Source organism: Borostomias antarcticus (assembly GCF_949987555.1).
Source record: "Borostomias antarcticus genome assembly, chromosome: 9".
NCBI classification, from domain to species: Eukaryota; Metazoa; Chordata; class Actinopteri; order Stomiiformes; family Stomiidae; genus Borostomias; species Borostomias antarcticus.
The window spans coordinates 5262504-5288868 of NC_140242.1; the positions used below are offsets into that span (position 1 = coordinate 5262504).

Sequence of the window (26365 nt, forward strand, 5' to 3'; positions counted from 1 at the left end):
GGCTGTCATTCCCCTGACTGACTGGGTAATAACTTGTACCTTAAAGAACAGATAGAGGGCAGGGGTGGATATCACCAAGATCAGCAGCACCACAACCACTCTGATGATGAAATCTGTCAGAGGAGAGTCTGGAACAGAAACACAGCGGATGAGGAAAATGAGAATCATCAGATTAAGCTGTCAACTGAAAAGTTACGTCATAATATATAGCTTTCATTTCAAGTCAAAGGTGCTGCTACTTTGTTTGTGGACTGTGGAGAGAGACAGTGACCTTAAGGTAGTGCTACTGACATGCATATTATAATTCTGTGGTCACCCACCCCCCAGATCACCACAGGAATCAAATGACTCACTGACTGTTAGACTCATTCAAGACCAACCCAGTGGTTTGCAAACGTGTGTCATAGCAGCCCAACCAATTGGTTGAGTGAAAAAGGTAGGGATTGTGGTTCTAAAACTCCATCAGTTACCTGCGACAGTGACAGAGAGGAGCTCACTCTCAGAGGTGAAGTTATGAGAGAAAACGTAGACCTCATAAACACAGCTGTAGTTTCCTTGGTGGGCATGGTCTGCAGCAGGAAACAGGAAGTTGGCAGAGTGATTGACAACTGGGTGGGTGTGTCTCAGGGTTGTGTTGGAGCCGGTGAAGGTGAGGTGGAAGGAGCCTCCTGGGTACTGAGGCTGGATGGAGCAGGTGATGTTGAAGCTGTGGTCCTTGAACACCCGCAGCCCCTGCTGCTGGCCCTCGGAGACCCCTCGCATGGAGGAAGACAGGGAGATAATAGGCTGGAATAGGAGATCTGCAAAGACAGAGAAGAGGGGAGAGAAACCAACCTCTCTGATTCAGGTGTGATGATGAGATCTGCTGTGTTCTCCTCCCTCCCTCACAGGGCAGCATGGGCTACTTTAGTGACTGAGACAGCAGTATACAGTAGCATCACGTCATATTTCTTATACATATCTGAGCAGATCACTGAGCAGGACACCATGAGTATCAGTCTCTTTAAACCCTGGTGTAAACTCCCTCAGACCAGCACATTTAGATTTAAACCACAACGCAGTAAGCTGTTCATATGAGCTCCATCAGCAAAAGTGTGTAGGTATCTGTCCAATAATGACACTTATATAGAAATGTAGCCATTTTATACAAAGTGGATGCTTCAACAAATAACATCAGCTTGTATCCAATAAGACAGACATCTTTAATACCAGAGATACCTGATATACAGAAGCCTTTAATACTGTAACAGTGTAATGTAGTGTAATAGTCTTTTGTAAAGCTCTCACAGCTACTGTGACAGGTGCAGACTAGGAAATGTGTGACTGTCAAGATCATCAGCTGAATATAATGACATGATGTGTGTATTACCTGAGCAGACCACCTCCAGGACAGCAGTAGAATTAAACCCTCCATCCTCTCCTCCACACTCCCTCAGTGCAGACTCAAACTCAGCACAGCGAGATATAAACCACCATACAGGACGGTCTTCACCACTACGATCCTTTCTTGTTGAAAGAGCAGAGCCACAGCCCAGTTGTCTACACACTACAGCTGCATCACGCATGGTCCAGCCAAGCCCATACACACTGAGCACCAGACCTCTCCACTCTCCCTGGAGGTTCATCTCCACTCCACCAGCACAGCGGCTGCCTCCTCCCACCAACCTCACATCATCAGGCTCTGGAGAAAGACAGGAGACAGTCAGGCCCTCTGACTCTATGTATGCTAACAAAACACAGCCATGCTCTTTATATCATGTCACTCCAGGTGAGAAACAGAGGTGAGAGACAAACTGATTCTTACAGTACCTGAGCAGGTGAGTCCAACAGCATTGCCAGGTGAGCAGGTGTTTCTAGCTGAGCCTGAGGAGTCGCAGTCCAGCAGACGGGACTCCTTGCCTTTACACTGGAACTCTTGAACCCAGATTGGACCCTCGCCTTCCCCATAGAGCGCCCCCTGGAGGGCTGAAGGAGCCCCACAGCCAAGCTCCCGACAGACCACCTCTGCATCCTGCCAGTCAAAGTCAGCTTCACACACTGAGACCCATGACTGGTCAGACCTCACCTCCACTCTGCCAGAGCACAGACCAGCTCCATTCACAAGCCTCACAGACTCTGAAGGAACAGAGACAGATGGTCAATATGAGCATTATTATTATTATTATTATTATTATTATTATTGATGACATATCTTTCAGCAAAATAAGAAGTGTGAAGATATCCATTAATGTCAAAGAATACACTAATATTTATCAGAATGTTGCCATTTTATACAATATGAATCCCTTCAACAGATAACATCACCTTGTATGCAATAAGACAAACATCTTTAATGTTATAATACTGTAACAGTGTAACTGAGTAGTGAATATAATGACATGATGTGTGTATTACCTGAGCAGACCACCTCCAGGACATTACCAGTAGTATTAAACCGTCCATACACTCTTCCACACTCCCTCAGTGCAGACTCAGACCCAACACAGCGAGACTTAAACTCCCATCCAGGACGGGGTTCACTATTATGATCCCTTCTTGTTGAAAGAGCAGAGCCACAGCCCAGCTGTCTACACACTACATCTGCAGTACGCATGGTCCAGTCAAACCCTCTGAGCAGACCTCTCCACTCTCCCTGGAGGTTAATCTCCACTTCACCAGCACAGCGGCTGCCTCCTCCCACCAACCTCACATCATCAGGCCCTGGAGAAAGACAGGAGACAGTCAGGTCCTCTGACTCTATGTATGCTAACAAAACACAGCCATGCTCTTTCTATCATGTCACATCAGGTGAGAAACAGAGGTGAGAGACAAACTGATTCTTACAGTACCTGAGCAGGTGAGTCCAACAGCATTGCCAGGTGAGCAGGTGTTTCTAGCTGAGCCTGAGGAGTCACAGTCCAGCAGACGGGACTCCTTGCCTTCACACTGGAACTCTTTAACCCAGATTGGACCCTCGCCTTCCCCATAGAGCGCCCCCTGGAGGGCTGAAGGAGCCCCACAGCCAAGCTCCCGACAGACCACCTCTGCATCCTGCCAGTCAAAGTCAGCTTCACACACTGAGACCCATGACTGGTCAGACCTCACCTCCACTCTGCCAGAGCACAGACCAGCTCCATTCACAAGCCTCACAGACTCTGAAGGAACAGAGACAGATGGTCAATATTAGCATTATTATTATTATTATTGATGAAATAACATCTTTCAGCAAAATAAGAAGTGTGAAGATATCCATTAATGTCAAAGAATACACTAATATCTTTCAGAATGTTGCCATTTTATACAATGTGAATCCCTTCAACAGATAACATCAGCTTGTATGCAATAAGACATACATTTAAATGTAATAATACTGTAAGTGTAACTGAGTAGTGAATATAATGACATGATGTGTGTATTACCTGAGCAGACCACCTCCAGGACATCAGCAGTATAAACCCCTCCAGTCACTCTTCCACACTCCCTCAGTGCAGACTCAGACCCAGCACAGAGAGATTCTAACTCCCATCCAGGACGGTGTTCACCACTAAGAGCCAATATTGTTGAAAGAGCAGAGCCACAGCCCAGCTGTCTACACACTACAGCTGCTTCACGCATGCTCCAGCCAGACCAACAGACCAGACGTTTCCACTTTCTCCGGAGGTTCATCTCCACTCTACCAGCACAGTGGCTGCCTCCTCCCACCAACCTCACAGGCCCTGGAGAAAGACAGGAGACAGTCAGACCCTGTTCTTTATGCCAGAATCCTAGTAGCGTTTGTATAGATTCTCTCTCTCTCTCTCTCACACACACACACACACACACACACACACACACACACACACACACACACACACACACACACACACACACACACACACACACACACACACACACACACACACACACACACACACACACACACACACACACACACACACAGGTATATCACAATTCAGTCACAGCAAACATGCTAGAGATCGCAAGCAAATGCTCTTTCTATTATTAAGGGTTGAAAAGATTCAGCTTCCACAGATGTGCATATAGGTCTGGCCCCAAAAATAGCATAGTTGTGAATGTTTTGAATCATGAATACTGGGCACAGTAAGCTTTAAAAACATTTTAGTGACAATTGCAAGAATTTTTCAGAGACCCCCCCCCCCAAAAAAAATAAATAAATAGCTGATGAGGCTTTCAGGCGGTCTCAAGTATCAATCAGGGGGCTCAGATCCCCCCGGATTTTGCACACTGTGTACTGTAGCCTACTACATCTTCTTCACATTTGTTATCTTTCTCCTTCTTATTTTTACTTATACAATCAAACCAGCAGCAATGTTTGAACTGTGTATTAGTTGCTATGGATGCAGATGCCCATTCTACCAACCTGGACGCTGATCAATGATTTGAGCCTGGAGACCTGAGGAAATAGAGAGAGAGAAGAAATTAGCATCAACAAGACTCAGTGTCCTTGAGAAGTGTCCTTGAGCAAGACACCTAACCCCAAATTGCTCCCAATGAGCAGGTTAGCGCCTTGCATGGCAGCTGTCACCATTGGTGTGTGAATGTGTGTGTGAATGGGTGAATGAGAGGCCATTGTAAAGCGCTTTGAGTGCCGCTAAGGTGGAAAAGCGCTATATAAATGCAGTCCATTTACCATCTCTCTCCGTTACTCTTTCCTCCCCCACTCCCCTCTCTCTGTCTCTCTCTCCCCCCTCCCCCACCCCTCTCTCTCTCTCTCTCTCTCTCTCACAAACACGAAGAATCATGAAGAAGAATCATGTTCAGGTGGTCAGCTGGCTACCAGTGGAGGCCAGAGTAGCTCAGCTCAGGCGCAACACGGTGCACAACACAGTAAACCACAGGCCCCCAAATATCTTAGCAGCTAGCTAGAGAATCACAGCCTCAGAAGCAGATCTAACATAGCCAACCTGCATCCAAGCAAGGACCACAACGGAAATAAGTCTCTGACTCTTTGTGCTTTCCTGGACATTAGTATGATGCATGACTTGCTCTATCATGTCTATTAATTACTGTCCAATAAAATAAAGTAAGCTAAACTAAACAGCCCATACAGTATATGAGTGGAACACAGGCCTGTATCCAACACAGTATAGATATTAAAATGGCAAGGCCTTACCTGTGGTCAAGGACATTATCAGGATCAAGAAAGGAACCATATCTGTGTCCACACTTGAGTGCTGATCAGATAATAAATATAATGTAACCGTGTGAAGAACTGGCTGACGGCTTTATCAGCGATGAATTAACTAAATGCGTCTCACCTCTCTTCTTCCTTATCTGATCATCAGTGAAACACAGGATATATCATGGTGAAGTTAAGTAGGATACAAACGTCATCACTGACAAGGTGTGGTTGCAGATGTACCATTGGAACAAACTCTAGAAACAGAGATTCTAAGTTACTTTGTGCTGGAATTGATGGTAAATTCTATAATGCCATCAAAGCTTCATATAAAGCCCCAGGAGCCTGCAGATGAACCAGCTCAGAACCCACTAGCCACGTGCTCCCCCCTACTTTATTTGCTTTATATGTAAATGATTTAGCTCAAGAAATCAAGCAGGTTAATTTGGGTATATCAATTGAAAATATTAATTTGAGTATTCTTTTATATGCTGATGATATTGCTTTGATGCCTGGGAGAGAGGCTGGGGGCCAGACCCAGCCTGGGAGAGTGTGTGTTTGAGAGTGGCTGCTTGCAGTGTGTGTGTGTGTGTGTGTGTGTGTACGTGGGCCTTGTGTCAGAGGGAACACATCCCTGCCTTCATCCCTAACCACAATCCCAGAGAACTGACATTCTAGTTATGTACTCCATTTCAATACCAACAGTCTCAGGGGCAGAATGTAAAACACAATATTGAAAGAAAGGTTTTTATTTATTTTTTGTATTTTTCTTACATATCAAAATAGACTCTAATGGCAGTCTTGAATATCTTCACATTATGATCCTTTGCAAATAAGGACAACTTCAAACGCAGTGAACCAAACAGAGGTGGTAGAAATGAAACCGAGGTGGAAGGAGTGGAAACCCATGTGTATTCGGAGTGCAGCTGCATCCCAACAGAAGGTAGAACTAGTGAGGAGGCAGCAGCAGAGGACTAAAAATCCAAGATTAAACCCTAGTATAGCCCAAAGGACTACAAATCCCAGACTAAAGCCTAGTATAGCCCCTAGTACAGCCCCATCCCCCTGGCATTCTTCAGTAGATCTGAGAAGATAGGATAAGCGTAGGCAAGCCTGTGATAGGTCAATGGTATTTCTACCTATCCAGTCCAGTCAGATCAGTGGAGTTGAGGAGGGTGAAAGGGTCTGGGTTGTTACTGGGCAGGTCCACATGCTCGTTAACCCTGGCTCCATGTGATAGCCCACGCTAGTGAACCCTAGCCCTGTCTGTGTGTTAGCCCACGCTAGTTAACCCTAGCCCTGTCTGTGTGTTAGCCCACGCTAGTGAACCCTAGCCCTGTCTGTGTTAGCCCACGCTAGTTAACCCTAGCCCAGTCTGTGTGTTAGGCCATGCTAGTTAACCCTAGCCCTGTCTGTGTGTTAGCCCACACTAGTTAACCCTAGCCCAGTCTGTGTGTTAGGCCACGCTAGTTAACCCTAGCCCTGTCTGTGTGTTAGCCCACGCTAGTGAACCCTAGCCCTGTCTGTGTGTTAGCCCACACTAGTTAACCCTTGCCCAGTCTGTGTGTTAGCCCACACTAGTTAACCCTAGCCCTGTCTGTGTGTTAGCCCACGCTAGTGAACCCTAGCCCTGTCTGTGTGTTAGCCCACGCTAGTTAACCCTAGCCCAGTCTGTGTGTTAGGCCACGCTAGTTAACCCTAGCCCTGTCTGTGTGTTAACCCACGCTAGTGAACCCTAACCCTGGCTCTCAGACACATGGAGATATTTAGCTCCATGGCTGCCTGTTTGCTGCAGAGCCGGTGAAGTGCTGACCTTGCAATCATAGACCAAGAGTGAAACCTGTGTTCCCAATGTTTAGTTTAGTAATGGGGTGTGAAAGAGGACAACCAGTCAGCAGCAGTGCTGAGAGCTCTTAACCGAGCCGGTCATTCAGTTCACTTACTCATCACTCCAACAGCGATTCACTGACTGGCATGGGGCAATAACATCAAAATATATAGTTAATAAATTAACAACTAGTGCCCAAGGCTCTTGGTCAGTTCCACCGATACGCTTGCAGTATTAGAGAGATCTTCACCCAGCAGGAGTCCCCTGATGGCTGGGATCATGAGGCCCTCATGTCCAGACAACCAGTCCAGATCCCAACCAGTATTCATCATCCTGACCCAAAAAGATATCAATTCCAAAACATTAAATAAAAAGAATGCACATTTTTAAAGAAAAGTAAACTGAGGCAAAAAATATAATCAAATTAACAATCGAATTAACACTAAAACAACAAATTGACCTCAATTTATCTTAAAATAATTTTAAATTATGGGGAGAGGGGGTGGCTCCCCTCATAAAATAGCTTTTCATATATAATGAAATAAGTCAAACGTCTGTGGCTCAATTCTCCTTTCTTGGTGTAAAATCATATACCCATAATCCCACCCATTCCAACCCACTCCCAACCCACCCACCTGCCTGCCCCAGCCCTGGCCCCCTTCCCAGCCTCTAACCCCGGCCTCCAGCCCAGCCCCTATCCCCGGCCCCCAGCCCAGCCTCTAACCCCGGCCTCCAGCCCAGCCTCTAACCCCGGCCTCCAGCCCAGCCTCCAGCCCAGCCCCTAACCCCGGCCCCCAGCCCAGACACAGAACCCTGAGAAGATGAAGCCTACAGTAGTATCGGCCTCTGACCTCCATCACTCTCCCTCTCTCTCTTGGCTTCAGCATCTGATTTATTTCATTAGTCCAGGTCACAAGTTTACTTTCACAGAAGGTCCTCCAGTCCATGGGGTGGCGCTAGTGCTCCTCTGTGTCCTGCGTCCTCATATTCCTCCTGGGTCAAAGGCAAGGTCGAATTGGTTCTCCAGGTCTGAGGTATCCGTGCTGCCAGAGCTGTAGGAGCTGTCACCTACACACACACAACACACACACACAAACACACAAAGGTTAGGAATGCGCTGAGACGAATGTATCCTGACATCCATCTGCTGCTGGACGAGCCCCCTCCCCCTGGCCCAGGCGTCTGGCTGCTCACTGTTCTCCAGGCTGAGCGCGTTGACGTCCGAGTCGTCGTCGTCGCTGACCGCCTCTAGCAGCCGAGCCACCGCCTCGTCGTCCGCAGGCCCCTCCTCTTCGCCGTTGTCATCCGCCAGCTCAGCCAGCAGGGGGTCCGTGTCCAAATCTATGTCATCGTCGTCGTCGTCATCATCATCATCAGAATCATCATCCTGATCCTCGTCATCCTGATGAAAGGTCCACGCACACGTGCAGTGATGAGGTCAGATTGACGGGGCAGGTTGTAACATGCACAGTGATGAGGTCAGATGGATAGGACATTTTTAACCGCTAGGTCATATTGATGGGACATGTTGTAACGTTAGGTTAGACCATGGTTTCCCAACCTGGGGTCCGGGCCCCCCCTAGGGGGGCGCCAACGATCGCAGGGGGTGCGCCAGGCCTCAGATAAATTGAGGCCGTAATATCATATTTAGCTAGATAAATATTTGTTAAACAATCCATGTCACACAGCCGTTATAAGAAAATACATGAATATGTCTGATAGGGCCAAAAGCCTACTACACTACATCTACGAATATAAATTCAAAATATTAATCTGAGACTCCACGTCAACCTTAACATTACTGCTAAATTGTCGAAGCGCTTCATTGTACCCTAACTTTGTCCCCCCAAAGTCCAGGTAAGTTAGGGGGGCTCTAGGGAAGAAAATTTGGGAACCACTGGGTCAGACTGATGGGACATGTTGTAGCGTTAGGTTAGACTGATGGGGCATGTTGTAGCGTTAGGTTAGACTGATGGGGCATGTTGTAGTGTTAGGTTAGACTGATGGGACATTTTGTAGTGTTAGGTTAGACTGATGGGGCATGTTGTAGTGTTAGGTTAGACTGATGGGACATGTTTTAGTGTTAGGTTAGACTGATGGGGCATGTTGTAGCGTTAGGTCAGCCTGATGGGGCATGTTGTAGCGTTAGGTTAGCCTGATGGGGCATGTTGTAACGTTAGGTTAGACTGATGGGGCATGTTGTAGCGTTAGGTCAGCCTGATGGGGCATGTTGTAGCGTTAGGTTAGCCTGATGGGGCATGTTGTAGTGTTAGGTTAGACTGATGGGACATGTTGTAACGTTAGGTCAGACTGATGGGGCATGTTGTAGTGTTAGGTTAGACTGATGGGGCATGTTGTAACATTAGGTCAGACTGATGGGGCATGTTGTAGTGTTAGGTTAGACTGATGGGGCATGTTGTAGTGTTAGGTTAGACTGATGGGGCATGTTGTAGCGTTAGGTTAGACTGATGGGGCATGTTGTAACGTTAGGTTAGACTGATGGGGCATGTTGTAGCGTTAGGTCAGACTGATGGGGCATGTTGTAACGTTAGGTCAGACTGATGGGGCATGTTGTAGTGTTAGGTTAGACTGATGGGGCATGTTGTAACGTTAGGTCAGACTGATGGGACATGTTGTAACGTTAGGTCAGACTGATGGGACATGTTGTAACGTTAGGTCAGACTGATGGGACATGTTGTAACGTTAGGTCAGACTGATGGGACATGTTGTAGTGTTAGATCAGACTGATGGGGCATGTTGTAGTGTTAGGTCAGACTGATGGGGCATGTTGTAGTGTTAGGTTAGACTGATGGGGCATGTTGTAGCGTTAGGTTAGACTGATGGGGCATGTTGTAGCGTTAGGTTAGACTGATGGGGCATGTTGTAACGTTAGGTTAGACTGATGGGGCATGTTGTAGCGTTAGGTCAGACTGATGGGGCATGTTGTAACGTTAGGTCAGATTGATGGGGCATGTTGTAGCGTTAGGTCAGACTGATGGGACATGTTGTAGTGTTAGGTCAGACTGATGGGGCATGTTGTAACGTTAGGTCAGACTGATGGGGCATGTTGTAGTGTTAGGTTAGACTGATGGGACATGTTGTAACGTTAGGTCAGACTGATGGGGCATGTTGTAGTGTTAGGTTAGACTGATGGGGCATGTTGTAACGTTAGGTCAGACTGATGGGGCATGTTGTAGTGTTAGGTTAGACTGATGGGACATGTTGTAACATTAGGTCAGACTGATGGGACATGTTGTAACGTTAGGTCAGACTGATGGGACATGTTGTAACGTTAGGTCAGACTGATGGGACATGTTGTAGTGTTAGATCAGACTGATGGGGCATGTTGTAGTGTTAGGTCAGACTGATGGGGCATGTTGTAGTGTTAGGTTAGACTGATGGGGCATGTTGTAGCGTTAGGTTAGACTGATGGGGCATGTTGTAATGTTAGGTTAGACTGATGGGGCATGTTGTAGCGTTAGGTCAGACTGATGGGGCATGTTGTAACGTTAGGTCAGACTGATGGGACATGTTGTAACGTTAGGTCAGACTGATGGGACATGTTGTAACGTTAGGTTAGCCTGATGGGGCATGTTGTAACGTTAGGTTAGCCTGATGGGGCATGTTGTAGCGTTAGGTTAGACTGATGGGGCATGTTGTAGTGTTAGGTTAGCCTGATGGGGCATGTTGTAGCGTTAGGTCAGACTGATGGGGCATGTTGTAGTGTTAGGTTAGACTGATGGGGTATGTTGTAGCGTTAGGTCAGACTGATGGGGCATGTTGTAACGTTAGGTCAGACTGATGGGACATGTTGTAACGTTAGGTCAGACTGATGGGGCATGTTGTAACGTTAGGTTAGCCTGATGGGGCATGTTGTAGCGTTAGGTTAGACTGATGGGGCATGTTGTAGCGTTAGGTCAGACTGATGGGGCATGTTGTAGTGTTAGGTTAGCCTGATGGGGCATGTTGTAGCGTTAGGTTAGACTGATGGGGCATGTTGTAACGTTAGGTCAGACTGATGGGCATGTTGTAGTGTTAGGTTAGACTGATGGGGTATGTTGTAGCGTTAGGTCAGACTGATGGGGCATGTTGTAACGTTAGGTCAGACTGATGGGACATGTTGTAGTGTTAGGTTAGACTGATGGGGTATGTTGTAACGTTAGGTCAGACTGATGGGGCATGTTCTAACGTTAGGTCAGACTGACTGTTAATGCTGGAACGGGTTTAGACCGGATCTCACCTGGTCTTCGTCCTCCTCCCCCTCCTCCGCCAGCCTCTGCCGGCCCACCTCGTACAGACGACACACCGTGTCCATGCTGGCCGGGTCCTGGTTCTGATGAGCAGGTAATAAGCAGGTAATAAGCAGGTAATAACCAGGTAATCACACAGCACTCCTCAGTCTCAGACATGAAGGACAGACGGACAGAGAAGGACAGGTATGGTGCAACGTTACCTCTATAACTGCCAGGTAGCAGTCCTTGGTGTCGGTACACAGGTCGAAAATGTTTCTCTTCACGTCGATTGTGGCTGAGGAGGAATACAAAGATTAAAACCAAAGAAAAAGTAGCTTCAGCGCTTGCAATCACGTATGCGTTCTAAACATGAATGAAACAACCAGTAAGTGGATCCCCCTACCAATGGGCTTGTAGTCAGTGGCGTCGAAGGTTCTGAAGGAGGAGCCAAAGGGACTCTTCATCTGCTGGTCCATGACGTCCACGTCCTCCGCGTCCTGCAGCATGGCTGGGGGGAGGGTTATACTTCACTCAAAGCCATAACACGACTACGAGTGCCTGTGTGTGTGTGTCTGTGCAAGATCTTCAGATCTGTCTACTGTCTATCCAAGTGGTTTTCAAACTTCCTGTGTCCAAGGCGCAGCAAAGAGCAAGCCCACATCTCCAGGCACCTGTGTTCATATCAGAGAAGCTGCTTCCTCTGTTCCTCCTCGGGGGGAGGAACATTAGACGGCCATGTTTTATGGAGTTCAGAGGCGTTTTGGTCTTTGAACCTTTTTCGATTTTGCTGGACAACATTTTCATTGGAAGCGAGAATAGTGATTTTTCTTGTCTCTCTTCAGTTTGCTTGCCTGTCTAAGTCTTTCAGTCATTGAGATTCATTTGAAAGTCGTCTCGTTCTTTTTTCAGTAACATCACTTCTGTTCTGTGGACTCTGGTTTCAAGAGTAACATGGTGCATATCATACATTCTCTATAAATGCTACTGTTGGTTTGAGAGACGCGTTGCTTGCACTACTGTCAAAACAACACAATCATAACTCATCATAATAATCATAATTCCATTAATTCACAGTCAAGGTTGAAATACTTCTCACTGCTGACATGACTATTCAACAGGTAGCCTACTAGCTGTTATGCTCATGCTTATACCCTTGTTATAACGTCACGCTGCGCACATGCGATCACATGAGATGTAACAGAGCAGTAACAGAGCTGTAACAGAACAGGCAGGTCCAGGACCAGCCTGTTGAGCCAGCGGAGCGCGTGCGGACTGCTGACCGGGCCCTGGACAGCCCGCCGTGCGCTGCTCACCTCCGTACATGACCGTGGCGTTGTGGTTGAACACCACCCGGCACTGGTCCAGCGACGGCACTGTGTGGAGCAGGTGGAAGGTCCGCATGTCCCACTGACGGCATCGTCAAGGCCCAAACAGGATAAATAGTTTGCGCTCTAATCAACTTGTCCAAGAATATCTTTCTCGTCAGGTGCGTGAGCCAGAAACATAGTGCTATACATTTCAAAACATAGTGCTATACTGAAAAGGAGTGTTATCCAAAAGTGTGGGGTGAGAAAAAGGGAGGAAGGTTTGGGTCAGATGACCTTCATCAGTCCTTTTTTGTATAGCACAACGTTTTGAAAGTTTGAGAATACATTTTTCACCCTTAACCTCAGCGTGGACATTCCTTTTGTCTAATGTCAGTGTGCAAGCTCTCTCCATTTCTATATATCATTTCTATATCATTGTCAAGTCCGGCACCAAAATTTACATATACAGTATACACGCACGCAAATACATACACACACAGGATAATGCATGCACACACACACAGGATAAAGCAGGCACACACACACACAGGATAAAGCAGATACACACATACACACACACAGGATGAAGCAGATAGACACACAGGATAAAGCAGGCATACACACACACACAGGATAAAGCAGGCAGGCATACACACACACACACACACACACACACACAGGGTAAAGCAGGGCCTTTTTTTAGTGTGGTCCTGCATTTCCATGTTGCTCCGCTCAGCTGGTCCTGGAGAAGGATACGATCTCGGTGTTGATGATGACCTCCAGCCTGTTGGGGTGGAACACGCCGCTGATGTTCATGTTGAACTTGTCAAACTTGTGGATGGCCCTGGCCGAGCGCACATCCCACAGCACGCCGTCGTTCAGCACCAGGTCGTCCGTGGGGTCGAAGGTCGCGCAGTTCCTCTGGTAGTTGCTGGCCAATCCCGGGTCGTTGAGGGTCAGGGTCTTCTGACCGGTGTGGATGTCGTAGATCTAGAGATGATAGACAGAACAGCGGTTATAATAACAGAACCTTTCCATAGAAAACAGGAGGGGTTGGTGGTAAAACAGATGAGCGGGAGAGACAGGCAGGCGAACGCTAGCTAACTCGTCTAGACGGGGTGGTTAGGACTAGCTTACTTACGTTAGCTAACTGGTCTGGAGAGACGAGGGGGTTGGGACTAGCTTACTCACGTTAGCTAACTGGTCCTTGGTGCCGATGACTCTGTCCTGAGAGAGCTTGCTGAACTCCACATAGTGGTCATCTAAGAACGAGTGCCTGGAACAGGGAGGAGCACAGTAATGTTGATGGTGGTATATATGTACTGTAGGTAGGTAGATGGAGGATGGTGGTAGTTGTGGTAGGTTAGGGGTAGGTAGGTAGGTAGAGGATGGTGGTGGCTGTGGTAGGTTAGGGTTAGGTAGGTAGGTAGAGGATGGTGGTGGTTATAGTAGGTTAGGGTTAGGTAGGTAGGTAGAGGATGGTGGTGGTTGTGGTAGGTTAGGGTTAGGTAGGTAGGTAGAGGATGGTGGTGGCTGTGGTAGGTTAGGGTTAGGTAGGTAGGTAGAGGATGGTGGTGGTTGTGGTAGGTTAGGGTTAGGTAGGTAGGTGGAGGATGGTGGTGGTTATAGTAGGTTAGGGTTAGGTAGGTAGGTAGAGGATGGTGGTGGTTGTGGTAGGTTAGGGTTAGGTAGGTAGGTGGAGGATGGTGGTGGTTATAGTAGGTTAGGGTTAGGTAGGTAGGTAGGTGGAGGATGGTGGTGGTTATAGTAGGTTAGGGTTAGGTAGGTAGGTGGAGGATGGTGGTGGTTGTGGTAGGTTAGGGTTAGGTAGGTAGGTAGGTAGAGGATGGTGGTGGTTGTGGTAGGTTAGGGTTAGGTAGGTGGAGGGTGGCTGTGGTAGGTTAGGGTTAGGTAGGTAGGTGGAGGATGGTGGTGGTTGTGGTAGGTTAGGGTTAGGTAGGTAGGTAGGTAGAGGATGGTGGTGGTTGTGGTAGGTTAGGGTTAGGTAGGTGGAGGGTGGCTGTGGTAGGTTAGGGTTAGGTAGGTAGGTGGAGGATGGTGGTGGTTGTGGTAGGTTAGGGTTAGGTAGGTAGGTGGAGGATGGTGGTGGTTGTGGTAGGTTGGTGGAGGATGGTGGTGGTTATAGTAGGTTAGGGTTAGGTAGGTAGGTAGAGGATGGTGGTGGTTGTGGTAGGTTAGGGTTAGGTAGGTAGGTGGAGGATGGTGGTGGTTGTGGTAGGTTAGGGTTAGGTAGGTGGAGGGTGGCTGTGGTAGGTTAGGGTTAGGTAGGTAGGTGGAGGGTGGCTGTGGTAGGTTAGGGTTAGGTAGGTAGGTGGAGGATGGTGGTGGTTGTGGTAGTTAGGGTTAGGTAGGTAGGTAGGTGGAGGATGGTGGTGGTTGTGGTAGGTTAGGGTTAGGTAGGTAGGTGGAGGGTGGCTGTGGTAGGTTAGGGTTAGGTAGGTAGGTGGAGGATGGTGGTGGTTGTGGTAGGTTAGGGTTAGGTAGGTAGGTGGAGGATGGTGGTGGCTGTGGTAGGTTAGGGTTAGGTAGGTAGGTAGAGGATGGTGGTGGTTGTGGTAGGTTAGGGTTAGGTAGGTAGGTGGAGGATGGTGGTGGTTATAGTAGGTTAGGGTTAGGTAGGTAGGTAGAGGATGGTGGTGGTTGTGGTAGGTTAGGGTTAGGTAGGTAGGTACAGGATGGTGGTGGTTGTGGTAGGTTAGGGTTAGGTAGGTAGGTAGGTAGAGGATGGTGGTGGTTGTGGTAGGTTAGGGGTAGGTAGATAGAGGATGGTGGTGGTAGGTTAGGGTTAGGTAGGTAGGTAGAGGATGGTGGTGGTAGGTTAGGGTTAGGTAGGTAGGTAGGTAGGTAGGTAGGTGGAGGATGGTGGTGGTTGTGGTAGGTTAGGGTTAGGTAGAGGATGGTGGTGGTAGGTTAGGGTTAGGTAGGTAGGTAGGTGGAGGATGGTGGTGGTTATTGTGTGTTTAAGGCTGTATCTATAAAACGTCCAGAGACTCACTTCACAACGAATACAGAGTCCATGCTCCAGAGGGCCGACATGGGCACGCTCCACGCCGACGAGGTCAGCAGCAGGGAGCCGTCCTGAACCAGACAGACAGGAGCACATGAGTCGGATATCTCAATACAAACGCCTGTGTGAGTGTGTGTGTGTGTGTGTGCTGACCCGTGAGGGCTCCAGGTATGTGTGTGTGTGTGTGTGTGTGTGCTGACCCGTGAGGGCTGCAGGTGTGTGTGTGTGTGTGTGCTGACCGGTGAGGGCTGCAGGTGTGTGTGTGTGTGTGTGTGTGTGCTGACCCGTGAGGGCTGCAGGTGAGTGATGGTGCTGTAGCTGTGGCTGTGGCAGCTGTAGCTGGCCTCCTCCTGGCCCGTGAACACGTTGTAGAGCTTCAGGTGGCCGGTGCAGGTGCCCAGCATCAGGAAGCGCTCGCGCGCCGAGAACGCACAGCAGGTGAACACGCTCACGCTCTCCTCCGCCTGCCGGAACACCGACATGGGCCGGAACCTGCCGGAACAGGACCAGGGTTAACCCTGACCATGACCCTAACCATGACCCTAGCCCTGACCCTGAGGAGCAGAGAGAGACAGGGACTAGTCTAACATGCTGACCTAACCCTACTGACCTAGTCCTAGTCTAACATGCTGACCTAACCCTACTGACCTAGCCCTAGTCTAACATGCTGACCTAACCCTACTGACCTAGCCCTAGTCTAACATGCTGACCTAACCCTACTGACCTAGTCCTAGTCTAACATGCTGACCTAACCCTACTGACCTAGCCCTAGTCTAACATGCTGACCTAACCCTACTGACCTAGTCCTAGTCTAACATGCTGACCTAACCCTACTGACCTAGTCCTAGTCTAACATGCTGACCTAACCCTACTGACCTAGCCCTAGTCTAACATGCTGACCTAGCCCTAGTCTAACATGCTGACCTAACCCTAGTCTAACATGCTGACCTAACCCTACTGACCTAGCCCTAGTCTAACATGCTGACCTAACCCTACTGACCTAGCCCTAGTCTAACATGCTGACCTAACCCTACTGACCTAGTCCTAGTCTAACATGCTGACCTAACCCTACTGACCTAACCCTAGTCTAACATACTGACCTAACCCTACTGACCTAACCCTAGTCTAACATACTGACCTAACCCTAGTCTAACATACTGACCTAACCCTACTGACCTAGTCCTAGTCTAACATACTGACCTAACCCTACTGACCTAGTCCTAGTCTAACATACTGACCTAACCCTACTGACCTAACACTAGTCTAACATACTGACCTAACCCTAGTCTAACATGCTGACCTAACACTAGTCTAACATACTGACCTAACCCTAGTCTAACATGCTGACCTAACACTAGTCTAACATACTGACCTAACCCTAGTCTAACATGCTGACCTAACCCTAGTCTAACATACTTGCTGAACTAACATACCTGCTGAAGATGAACTAGTCATGACTCATCATCCCTACCTGCTGAAGATGAGGTGTCTGTCCAGACAGCCCCCGTCCGCCCCTCCGTATTTGGGGTAGAGCACGCGGTTGGAGAGGCGCATGGTGAAGTTGGTGGCGGCCTGGCGCCGCTGCTTGGGCTCGGGGCACTGGTGTGGGGCGAACAGGGAGAATGGGGGGCAGGTGGTGACGGGGTTGTGGCAGCGGGCGTGCTGCTCCCTGAGGTACTCCGTGATGATGCCGTCCAGCGTGGGTGGAGAGGGGAGCCGTCGATCCAGCTGCTTCTTCATGGCTGGACTCTAGTCGGGGGACAGCGTTTGTACACATGGATTATACATCGCCACAATAGGTAGGACTTTTCATACGATTTTAAACGTTTGAAGGATTATACATCGCCACAATAGGTAGGACTTTTCATACGATTTTAAACGTTTGAATACTCTTAAATCTGTATGTTGCGATGGCAAACCGAGAGGGATCGGTGAATGAGCTCATTCAACGTGATGTTCCCTTGCTGCTAGCCCGAGGCTAGCTCGTAGCCTAACAGTTACATACGGGGCAGCTGTGGCTCAGGAGGTAGAGCGGGTCGTTCAGCGACCGCAGGGTTGGCGGTTCGAATCCCGGGTTCTCCTCCGTTCTCCACATGTCGAAGTGCCATTGGGCAAAGACACTGAACCCAAAATTGCTCCCAGTGAGCAGGCTAGCATCTTGCATGGCAGCTGCCGCCATTGGTGTGTGAATGTGTGAATGAGAGGCCTTCGTTTTAAGAGATAAAAGCGCTGATGAGCACTATTATATGAGTGCATTTACCATCGCTTCAATGAAGCCAGTTGGGAGCTCCCCCACCCCACTCTCCCCCCCCTCCCCTCCTCCACCCTCCTCCCCCCACCCCACCCTCCTCACCCACCTGGATGAAAGCTCCGTGGTCGGACTTCTGCCGCAGCACGCGAGGCCTCCTCCCTCCGCAGGCGCCCGGGCTGCCGGCCCCCGCCACACGCTCCCGCGAGAACAGGATGCGTCCCACCAGCGGCGAGCTCTGGCCGTGGACGGGCGGCAGGGGCGGAGGAGGAGGAGCCGCCGTGGGGGGGCGGGGCTGAGAGTGAACAGAGGAGGAGGAGCCGGACGCCGCGACCGCGGGAGACTGGGAGACGTGGACGCCGTGCCGTCCCCCGTTGGTGACCCGCGGCGTCCTGGGGAGCGCGGCCGGGGACGAGGAGGAGGAGGGCCCGGCGGTGAGGGAGGGGCAGGGGAAGGGGGAGGCGGCGGCGGGGAGCTGCGCCTCGCGGGTCAGGGCGCCGGCCGTCTCCTGAAGGCCCTTGGCCGCCAGGTGGTTCCTGATGAGCACCAGCAGCTCCTTCTCGGGGAAGGTGATGCGCGACTGGGCCACCACGCTGGCCCTCTGCAGGCGCGCCAGAGACACGTCTCCACCAATCAGCAGCGGCCGGCCCGACACCTGCAACACACACATTCACTCTCTGTTCAAGACGCTGTCACCGGAAATTTGGATTTTGACCCTCCCTGCCCTGTGTGTTCTACAGCAGAACAGCGCTCTCCTCTTTGTTTGCCCTGATGCCTCCTTCTCCAGGCCTTAGGTTTATGGCAGGAGACCCCTCCCCCCCAGGAGAACCCTCCCCCCCTGGAGACCCCTCCCCCCCTGGAGACCCCTCCCCCCAGGAGACCCCTCCTCCCAGCTCTCTCCATCCTGAATGTCCAGTCCAGCTGACCCTCAGAGCCAGCCAACTTACTGGCAACCCTCTCATATAATTGGTTAGTGGAGTTTTGCATATTATGCTTGTATGGGTGGTATCCACAGTGTTTATAATGCTCTGTTTGGAGGAGAATCTTTGCTCTTGGTGGAACTCGTCTCTCTGAGAGCCCGGCTTTGCAAACTCGTGAACTATTTGGAATAAAAGCAACCAGCTTTGGACTTACGAAGATGAACGAATCGTTCTGGACTACTGGTTTGTTAATGAGCAGAATGAAAGCGTGACGGACCCTCTCTATGAGCTGGGCGGCGTAGCGGCAGAAGCGGACGTGCTCGGCGCGCTTGTCCTGCAGCACCGGCTCCTTCATCAACTGCTGCAGCTGACCGGCGCTGAACAGGGGCAGCTTGCCGATGATCTGGCAGACGGCGGAGCAGCGCGACAGCCCCGTCAGCGCCTTGCACGCCAGCGCCCGGATCTGGTCGGCGTCCGTGATGGGCATCTTCACCGTCAGCAGGGACAGCAGTACCTGGAGGGAGGGGGGCAGACGGGAGGACGAGGTTACTCCTCTGGAGCCCCACGGAGCCAAGGTTACTCCCCTGGAGCCCCACGGCGCCCAGCCCCTCCCCTCGGAGCCAGACGGGTCTCACCTTGATGCCGTTGTTGGACTGGACCACCTGCCACATCTTGGCCAGCACGCTGTCCTGGAGGGCGTGGGCGTGCGGGTGCAGCCGCAGGGGCGTGGCCTGGTCCGGGCCGCACACGCAGTTGGTGATGACCTGCAGCGCCGACTTCTGGATCTCCGCGTCGTTCACGAACACCTCCCCCTCGGCCACGCCCAGGATGATGCTCATCCCTGGAGACACAGGGTCCAACGAGACACGTCAGCCTCACGGCCCGGTGACCAAGCAGGCTCACCAGCATGGTTCCCCCTTATTTGAAGCTGCGAATAGCAGCTCTATAGCCTGGTCTGTTGGTTGGTTGAGTGGTCAGTCGGTTGAATTCACACTTCAGTAAAATTAGAACCAAAACTTTTTCGTGACTTTTCCATAACTTCTTACAAAATTATCATGTAATTATTATGTATCAGGGTTGAGTGTGGTGGTGTAACAGGGGTGAGTGTGTTGGTGGTGGTGTATCAATCAGGGTTGAGTGTGTTGGTGGTGTAACAGGGCTGAGTGTGTTGGTAGTGTAACAGGGTTGAGTGTTGGTGGTGTAACAGGGGTGAGTGTGTTGGTGGTGGTGTATCAATCAGGGTTGAGTGTGTTGGTGGTATAACAGGGTTTAGTGTTGGTGGTGGTGTATCATTCAGGGTTGAGTGTGTTGGTGGTGTAACAGGGCTGAGTGTGTTGGTAGTGTAACAGGGTTGAGTGTTGGTGGTGTAACAGGGGTGAGTGTGTTGGTGGTGGTGTATCATTCAGGGTTGAGTGTGTTGGTGGTATAACAGGGTTTAGTGTTGGTGGTGGTGTATCATTCAGGGTTGAGTGTGTTGGTGGTGTAACAGGGCTGAGTGTGTTGGTAGTGTAACAGGGTTGAGTGTTGGTGGTGTAACAGGGGTGAGTGTGTTTGTGGCGTATCAGGGCTGAGCGTGTTGGTGGTGTAACAAGGTTGAACACGAGTGGTGTGACGGTTGAGTGTGTTGATGGTGTAACAGGATTGAGTGCTAGCGGTGTAACAGGGTTGAATGTGTTGGTGGTGTAACAGGGTTGAACACGAGTGGTGTAACAGGATTGAGCGCTAGTGGTGTAACAGGGTTGAGTGTGTTGGTGATGTATACGGGTGGAGTGTGTTGGTGGTGTATACGGGTTGAGTGTGTTGGTGGTGTAACAGGATTGAGTGTGTTGGTGGTGTAACAGGGTTGAGCTGTCGGTGGTGTAACAGGGTTGAGCTGTCGGTGGTGTAACAGGGTTGAGCTGTCGGTGGTGTAACAGGGTTGAGCTGTCGGTGGTGTAACAGGGTTGAGCTGTCGGTGGTGTAACAGGGTTGAGTGTCAGTGGTGTCAGGGTCGAGTGTGTCGGTGGTGTAACAGGATTGAGTGTGTTGGTGGTGTAACAGGGTTGAGTGTGGGTGGCGTAACAGGGTTGAGTGTGTGTTGGTGATGTGTCAGACGGACCCACGGTGCAGACTGTGGAGCCTCCTTCATCCAGCACGTCCACGGTCTCTGCCAGGACCAGCTGCACCCGGGGAACCAGCGCCAGGATGGCCAGGATGTCCAGCGCATACCGCACCGTGTCACTCCTACAGGGGGTGGGGACAGGGAGGACAGGGGAGAGGTGAGAGAAAGAGGGGGAGTGGGGCGGTGAGGGAGGGAGAGGGGCGAGAGGGCGAGCGAGAGAGATATTTATGGAGGGACAGAGGAGACAAACCTCTTACTGAGAAGGGAGGGGAGGGTTTGAGGAGGGACAGGACATGGAAGTGGGTCTACCTGCCATAGTAGGTCCTCCAGTCACAGGCGATGGAGATGAGCTGCAGCATGAGAGGGATGCAGGAGAGGTTGTAGAAGACGTCCACCGGCTCCCAGCAGAGCAGAGAGTGACTGCACTCCAGGAGGAACTCCATCATCTCCACCACCTGCTCCCGGCTGTAGGAGCACGCCTGCTCACACGGGAATCATCCAATCACATACAAACCAGGGATCCTCCAATCACATACAAACCAGGCATCATCCAATCACATACAAACCAGGCATCATCCAATCACATACAAACCAGTCATCATCTAATCACATACAAACCAGGCATCATCCAATCACATACAAACAAGGCATCATCCAATCACATACAAACCAGTCATCATCCAATCACATACAAACAAGGAATCATCCAATCACATACAAACCAGTCATCATCCAATCACATACAAACAAGGAATCATCCAATCACATACAAACAAGGCATCATCCAATCACATACAAACTAATCATCCAATGACATACAAGGCATCATCCAATCACATACAAACAAGGCATCATTCAATCACATACAAATCAGTCACCATCCAATCGCATACAAACCAGTCATCATCCAATCACATACAACCTAGTAATCATCCAATCCCATTCAAACAAGGCATCATCCAATCACATACAAACCAGTCCATCGACAGACATTCACGTTTCAAACCAGACCAATCAGCATGCCCCCACCTTGTAGAAGGGCTGGGGGTGTACGAGAGCGCCCCCCTCGGACCTCTGCAGGGACTGCTTGACCTGCTCCACCTTGCAGGCCAGGTGGGCCTCGAAGTACCTGCGCAGGGCCATGCAGGTGTGCTTGGCCGTCTGCCTGCTGGAGAACACCTGGTCGTCGCTCAGCACCGACACCTGCTGCTCCGCGCTCAGGATCTCCAGCGTGCTGATCTACGGGACGGCAGAGGGGACAAACTACCGTCAGGGTGTGATCTACGGGACGGCAGAGGGGACAAACTACTGTCAGAGAGCACACATCCTGAAACACGCCACAATATTCCATATCATTACAAACGGAGCCTGAATCTCAATCTTCATCTGGAATGGATATGAACTATAGAGGACAACAGAGTTCCATAACAGTATAGTTCTATAACACTATCACTCTGTTGTGTTTATGACACACTGCTGAGTTGTCTGTATGGTTGTGATTGGCTGACCAGGTTGACGAGGCGGCGCAGGCCATCGTGCTGGTCGAACAGCAGGAGGACGGCCCTGAAGGAGAAGGAGATGGAGAAGAACATGGTGGCGTGGCAGCAGCCCGAGGCATGAGAGCACTCCAGCAGCCACAGGGCGTACACCACCATGTCTGACAGGACCCGGCCCGGCAGCATGCACACCTGGACACACACACACACAAATGCACACACACAATAACTTTAGACCACCATGTTTAACAGCACCCAGCCCGGCAGCATACACACCTGGAGACGGACACGCACACGCACACGCACACACACTTTACACCACCATGTCTGATAGCAGCTGGCCTGGCAACATACACACCTGGACACACACATCACTCTCACTACACATACATGGGAGCACATCAATACACTGCAGTGCTATACGGTAACTATATGGTGTGCGTGTGTGTGTGTGTGTGTGGTGGTGGTGGTGGTCTCACCCTCTCCATGGCGTCCTGGTTGTAGGCCAGGTAGTAGAGGCAGAGAGACACCCCGGTGGCGGCCATGGAGGGGCGGGGTATCTCCAGCAGGCGCTGCACGCCCCCCTGAGAGATGAACTCTGCTGCAAACCTCTTGTGCAGCAGCAGCGAGGCCAGGTACTGAGAACACACAGGACACACCATACTACACTTTATATACTACAGGGAGGCCAGGTACTGAGAACACACAGGACACACCATACTACACTTTATATACTACAGGGAGGCCAGGTACTGAGAAGACACAGGACAATCATACTACACTTTATATACTACAGGGAGGCCAGGTACTGAGAACACACAGGACAATCATACTACACTTTATATACTACAGGGAGGCCAGGTACTGAGAACACACAGGACAATCATACTACACTTTATATACTACAGGGAGGCCAGGTACTGAGAACACACAGGACAATCATACTACACTTTATATACTACAGGGAGGCCAGGTACTGAGAACACACAGGACACACCATACTACACTTTATATACTACAGGGAGGCCAGGTACTGAGAACACACAGGACACACCATACTACACTTTATATACTACAGGGAGGCCAGGTACTGAGAACACACAGGACACACCATACTACACTTCACCATCTGCTAGATATACTACAGGGAAGCACCATACTACACTACACCACCTGCTAGATATACTACAGGGAAGCACCATACTACACTTCACCACCTGCTAGATATACTACAGGGAAGCACCATACTACTAGTGGTGGGAGAGCCTTCAAATGCCTTACCGGTTACTAAAAATCACTAACCTGTATTGGTTTTTTTATTTTTTTGCAATTTAAATCATGTATAATAATAAAAAACTCTAACCAGCCTCTATAACCTCTAAACTAAAACGCTAACCAGCCTCTATAATTATTAAATTAATCTGTCGAGTCCGTTTCTATGGACGTAATGAAAGTGACGATGTGATCGCATTCAGCCGTTCTTCTGCCGTTCGTTATAATAATGCTGTTTTATTCCGTCTTGTCTTTTGTTTCATAGGAAGGCTCGCTAGGGAATAGGGACGAGTGAAGAGGTCTACAGCTTCATCTTACACTAAACACACTAAATACACTTACACTTGACTGATTTTTTCGAGCCGACAACTTCTGATATATGGGCTATAATTTTCGGAATGCACAATGCAGGCTCCGTGTATTCGTGTTCGTTTTTGTATCTGTAGCCTATGGCTTTGGTGCTACGGCAGCACCAAAAAGAAACGGCGTGTTTCTCTCTTCATAGTGTTGTTTTTGTCACATTATTATCATTGATAGTAGGAATTTCTATAAGTGCACCTCTCATGCTTTTTGCAAAGTTGCCTGTATTAAAACCCAGGTAACGCTAGGCCTATTTTAGTCTAACGCAAATTGCTCAACGGGTAACCGGTTAACCGGAAGAAATATGGCTGTTATACTGTAAAGGAAAATATGCAATTTCTCCCACCCCTACATACTACACTACACTATACTACACTACACCACCTGCTAGATATACTACAGGGAAGCACCACACTACACTATACTACACCACCTGCTAGATATACTACAGGGAAGCACCACACTACACTATACTACACCACCTGCTAGATATACTACAGGGAAGCACCACACTACACTATACTACACCACCTGCTAGATATACTACAGCAAGGCCAGAGGCCTGGACTAGGAAGCAGGTAGCTCCAGGTTTAACCCTGGGTTGTGGGGAGGCTGTAGAGCGGCTCATCCAATGATCGTAGGGTCAGCGGTTTGAATCTTGTCCTCCTGTCCACATGTCAGTGTCCTTGGGCAAGACACTGAACCCCAATTTGGTGTGTGTATGTGTGTGTGAATGGGTGAATGAGAGGCATTCATTGTAAAGCGCTTTGGATAAATGTGCTATGAGTGCAGAACATTTACCATTTGTCACACAGGTGGTCAACTCTTTACCGAGCTATATCCCCATGGTAACTTACACTGCACAGCTAGCCTGCTGCGGAGGTCATGTTCCAAATAACACATCAACACGTATGAAGCCCCGCCTACTGACCAATCAACTCTCTGGGAAAATAGCATCACCGTTCCTAGAAGAGGAACGGTGGACATCGGTGCGGAACAGTGGGAGGAAGCCTTTGTCTTTCGTTGACAAGTACCTCTATGAAAGTCAGATTCTCAGTGGAGGGAATGGCTGATCTTTGTCAGCTGCTTGAACCAGTGCGACGCGTCCAAGTTGTGCATGTTTGCATTTTTGATTTTTTTTTCTTCCCTGTTGGCTACAATATTTCCTTGTTCTATAGGCCTTTGTATATGGACAAGCAAGGAGGCCAGGTACTAGCGTTAATAACCAGGTGGTTAGGGTTAATAACCAGGAGGTTAGGGTTAATAACCAGGTGGTTAGGGTTAATAACCAGGAGGTTAGGGTTAATAACCAGGTGGTTAGGGTTAATAACCAGGAGGTTAGGGTTAATAACCAGGTGGTTAGGGTTAATAACCAGGAGGTTAGGGTTAATAACCAGGAGGTTAGGGTTAATAACCAGGAGGTTAGGGTTAATAAACAGGTGGTTAGGGTTAATAACCAGGAGGTTAGGGTTAAAGGACAATGCTCGTTTTTGACCACCTGGACCTTATTTACGACATATTATAAGACGTTTGACTCACCGAGATCACTTTGGTGTAGTTCGGAGGCATGTAGAAGAAATTTAAAATCCAGCGCAAGCCAGTATATCCATGTAATGTAATATCCAAGAATGCAGTTTCTAAAAATCTATTTTCTGCCGCGAAACGGTTGTTTTCATCAATCTGTCTTTATGAATCGCTAGTTGTGCTTACATAGAGCGTAGGCCTGTTGTGGTTTCTCACATGCCTCTGTAATATCTTTAGAAACGTCTTTCGAAACGAAATAGCTTCCCCACTTGCTCCAGCACGCATGCGCACAGCGCCCAATCGTTGCTCCAGCACGCTGTGCGCATGAGTGCTGGAGCAAGTGAGGAAGCTATTTCGTGTCTAAAGACGAAACGTATGGCAAGGCACTCTAACTTTTGAACTCTCAATTGTGTATTTTTTACCCTTTTTCTAACTTGTCGCCATGCCTACAGTGTTTACGCTATACGGACATATTATACATAGAAATGTTCTGCAAGTTCTCAGGATTTCTATGGTGTCAATATATAAGCTGTAACATTTATAGTTTTCGCGATAGAGCTGTCTGAAGCGGACCATGTCTAGGATCAGAGTGTAAGTTGGGATTAGAGTGGTGGCAGCTGTTGCTTTTTTTGAATTTGTGCGCATGTGCAGCCTCTCTTAAAGGTAAAGGCACCCTTTTATAACTAATGTGGTAGCACAGAACTCAGCCAAAGTGGAATAGAGACACATGATCTTCACTGGTGGGGGCCGGTGGGTAGCCCGGAGAGGAGTACACTATCCCTGACTGGCTATGACCAAAAGGGGCGGAGCCTCGCCACCACTCCAATACTCACGCCACAGAACCCACTTTTCAGCCCCTGAGTGGGCTAGAGACACACAGTCTTCAATGGTGGATGGATGGAAATTGCCCGGAGGTCACTGTACTGTCCC

The 26365-nt window shown here is 49.4% G+C and overlaps 2 protein-coding genes across 2 annotated transcripts in view; both read right to left on the reverse strand.

The window, feature by feature from the left end:
* Nucleotides 1–462: 462 nt before the first annotated feature.
* LOC311313434 (scavenger receptor cysteine-rich type 1 protein M130-like) lies at nucleotides 463–5129 on the reverse strand (the record flags this gene model as incomplete). Its single annotated transcript, XM_084443559.1, has 6 exons — nucleotides 463–792; nucleotides 1596–1681; nucleotides 1810–2107; nucleotides 2579–2700; nucleotides 2829–3134; nucleotides 5114–5129. The coding sequence occupies 6 exons, from the start codon at nucleotides 5127–5129 to the stop codon at nucleotides 463–465; spliced, it is 1158 nt and encodes a 385-aa protein (XP_084299685.1).
* A 2651-nt stretch (nucleotides 5130–7780) lies between these two features.
* Nucleotides 7781–26365, reverse strand: part of LOC311313435 (DDB1- and CUL4-associated factor 1-like) — a 33729-nt gene continuing 15144 nt past the window's right edge. The window contains exons 9-27 of the mRNA XM_084443560.1: nucleotides 22759–22917; nucleotides 22292–22471; nucleotides 21813–22022; nucleotides 21093–21262; nucleotides 20781–20905; nucleotides 19318–19523; nucleotides 18960–19196; nucleotides 17872–18417; nucleotides 16986–17263; nucleotides 15799–16006; nucleotides 15503–15585; nucleotides 13678–13762; nucleotides 13243–13476; nucleotides 12493–12586; nucleotides 11583–11687; nucleotides 11401–11474; nucleotides 11188–11280; nucleotides 8142–8349; nucleotides 7781–8015 (exon numbers count right to left, since the gene is read on the reverse strand). Coding sequence (XP_084299686.1) covers nucleotides 7930–8015; nucleotides 8142–8349; nucleotides 11188–11280; nucleotides 11401–11474; nucleotides 11583–11687; nucleotides 12493–12586; nucleotides 13243–13476; nucleotides 13678–13762; nucleotides 15503–15585; nucleotides 15799–16006; nucleotides 16986–17263; nucleotides 17872–18417; nucleotides 18960–19196; nucleotides 19318–19523; nucleotides 20781–20905; nucleotides 21093–21262; nucleotides 21813–22022; nucleotides 22292–22471; nucleotides 22759–22917 — 3381 coding nt within the window. The 3' untranslated portion in view covers nucleotides 7781–7929. The remainder of the gene's footprint in view (nucleotides 8016–8141; nucleotides 8350–11187; nucleotides 11281–11400; nucleotides 11475–11582; nucleotides 11688–12492; nucleotides 12587–13242; nucleotides 13477–13677; nucleotides 13763–15502; nucleotides 15586–15798; nucleotides 16007–16985; nucleotides 17264–17871; nucleotides 18418–18959; nucleotides 19197–19317; nucleotides 19524–20780; nucleotides 20906–21092; nucleotides 21263–21812; nucleotides 22023–22291; nucleotides 22472–22758; nucleotides 22918–26365) is intronic.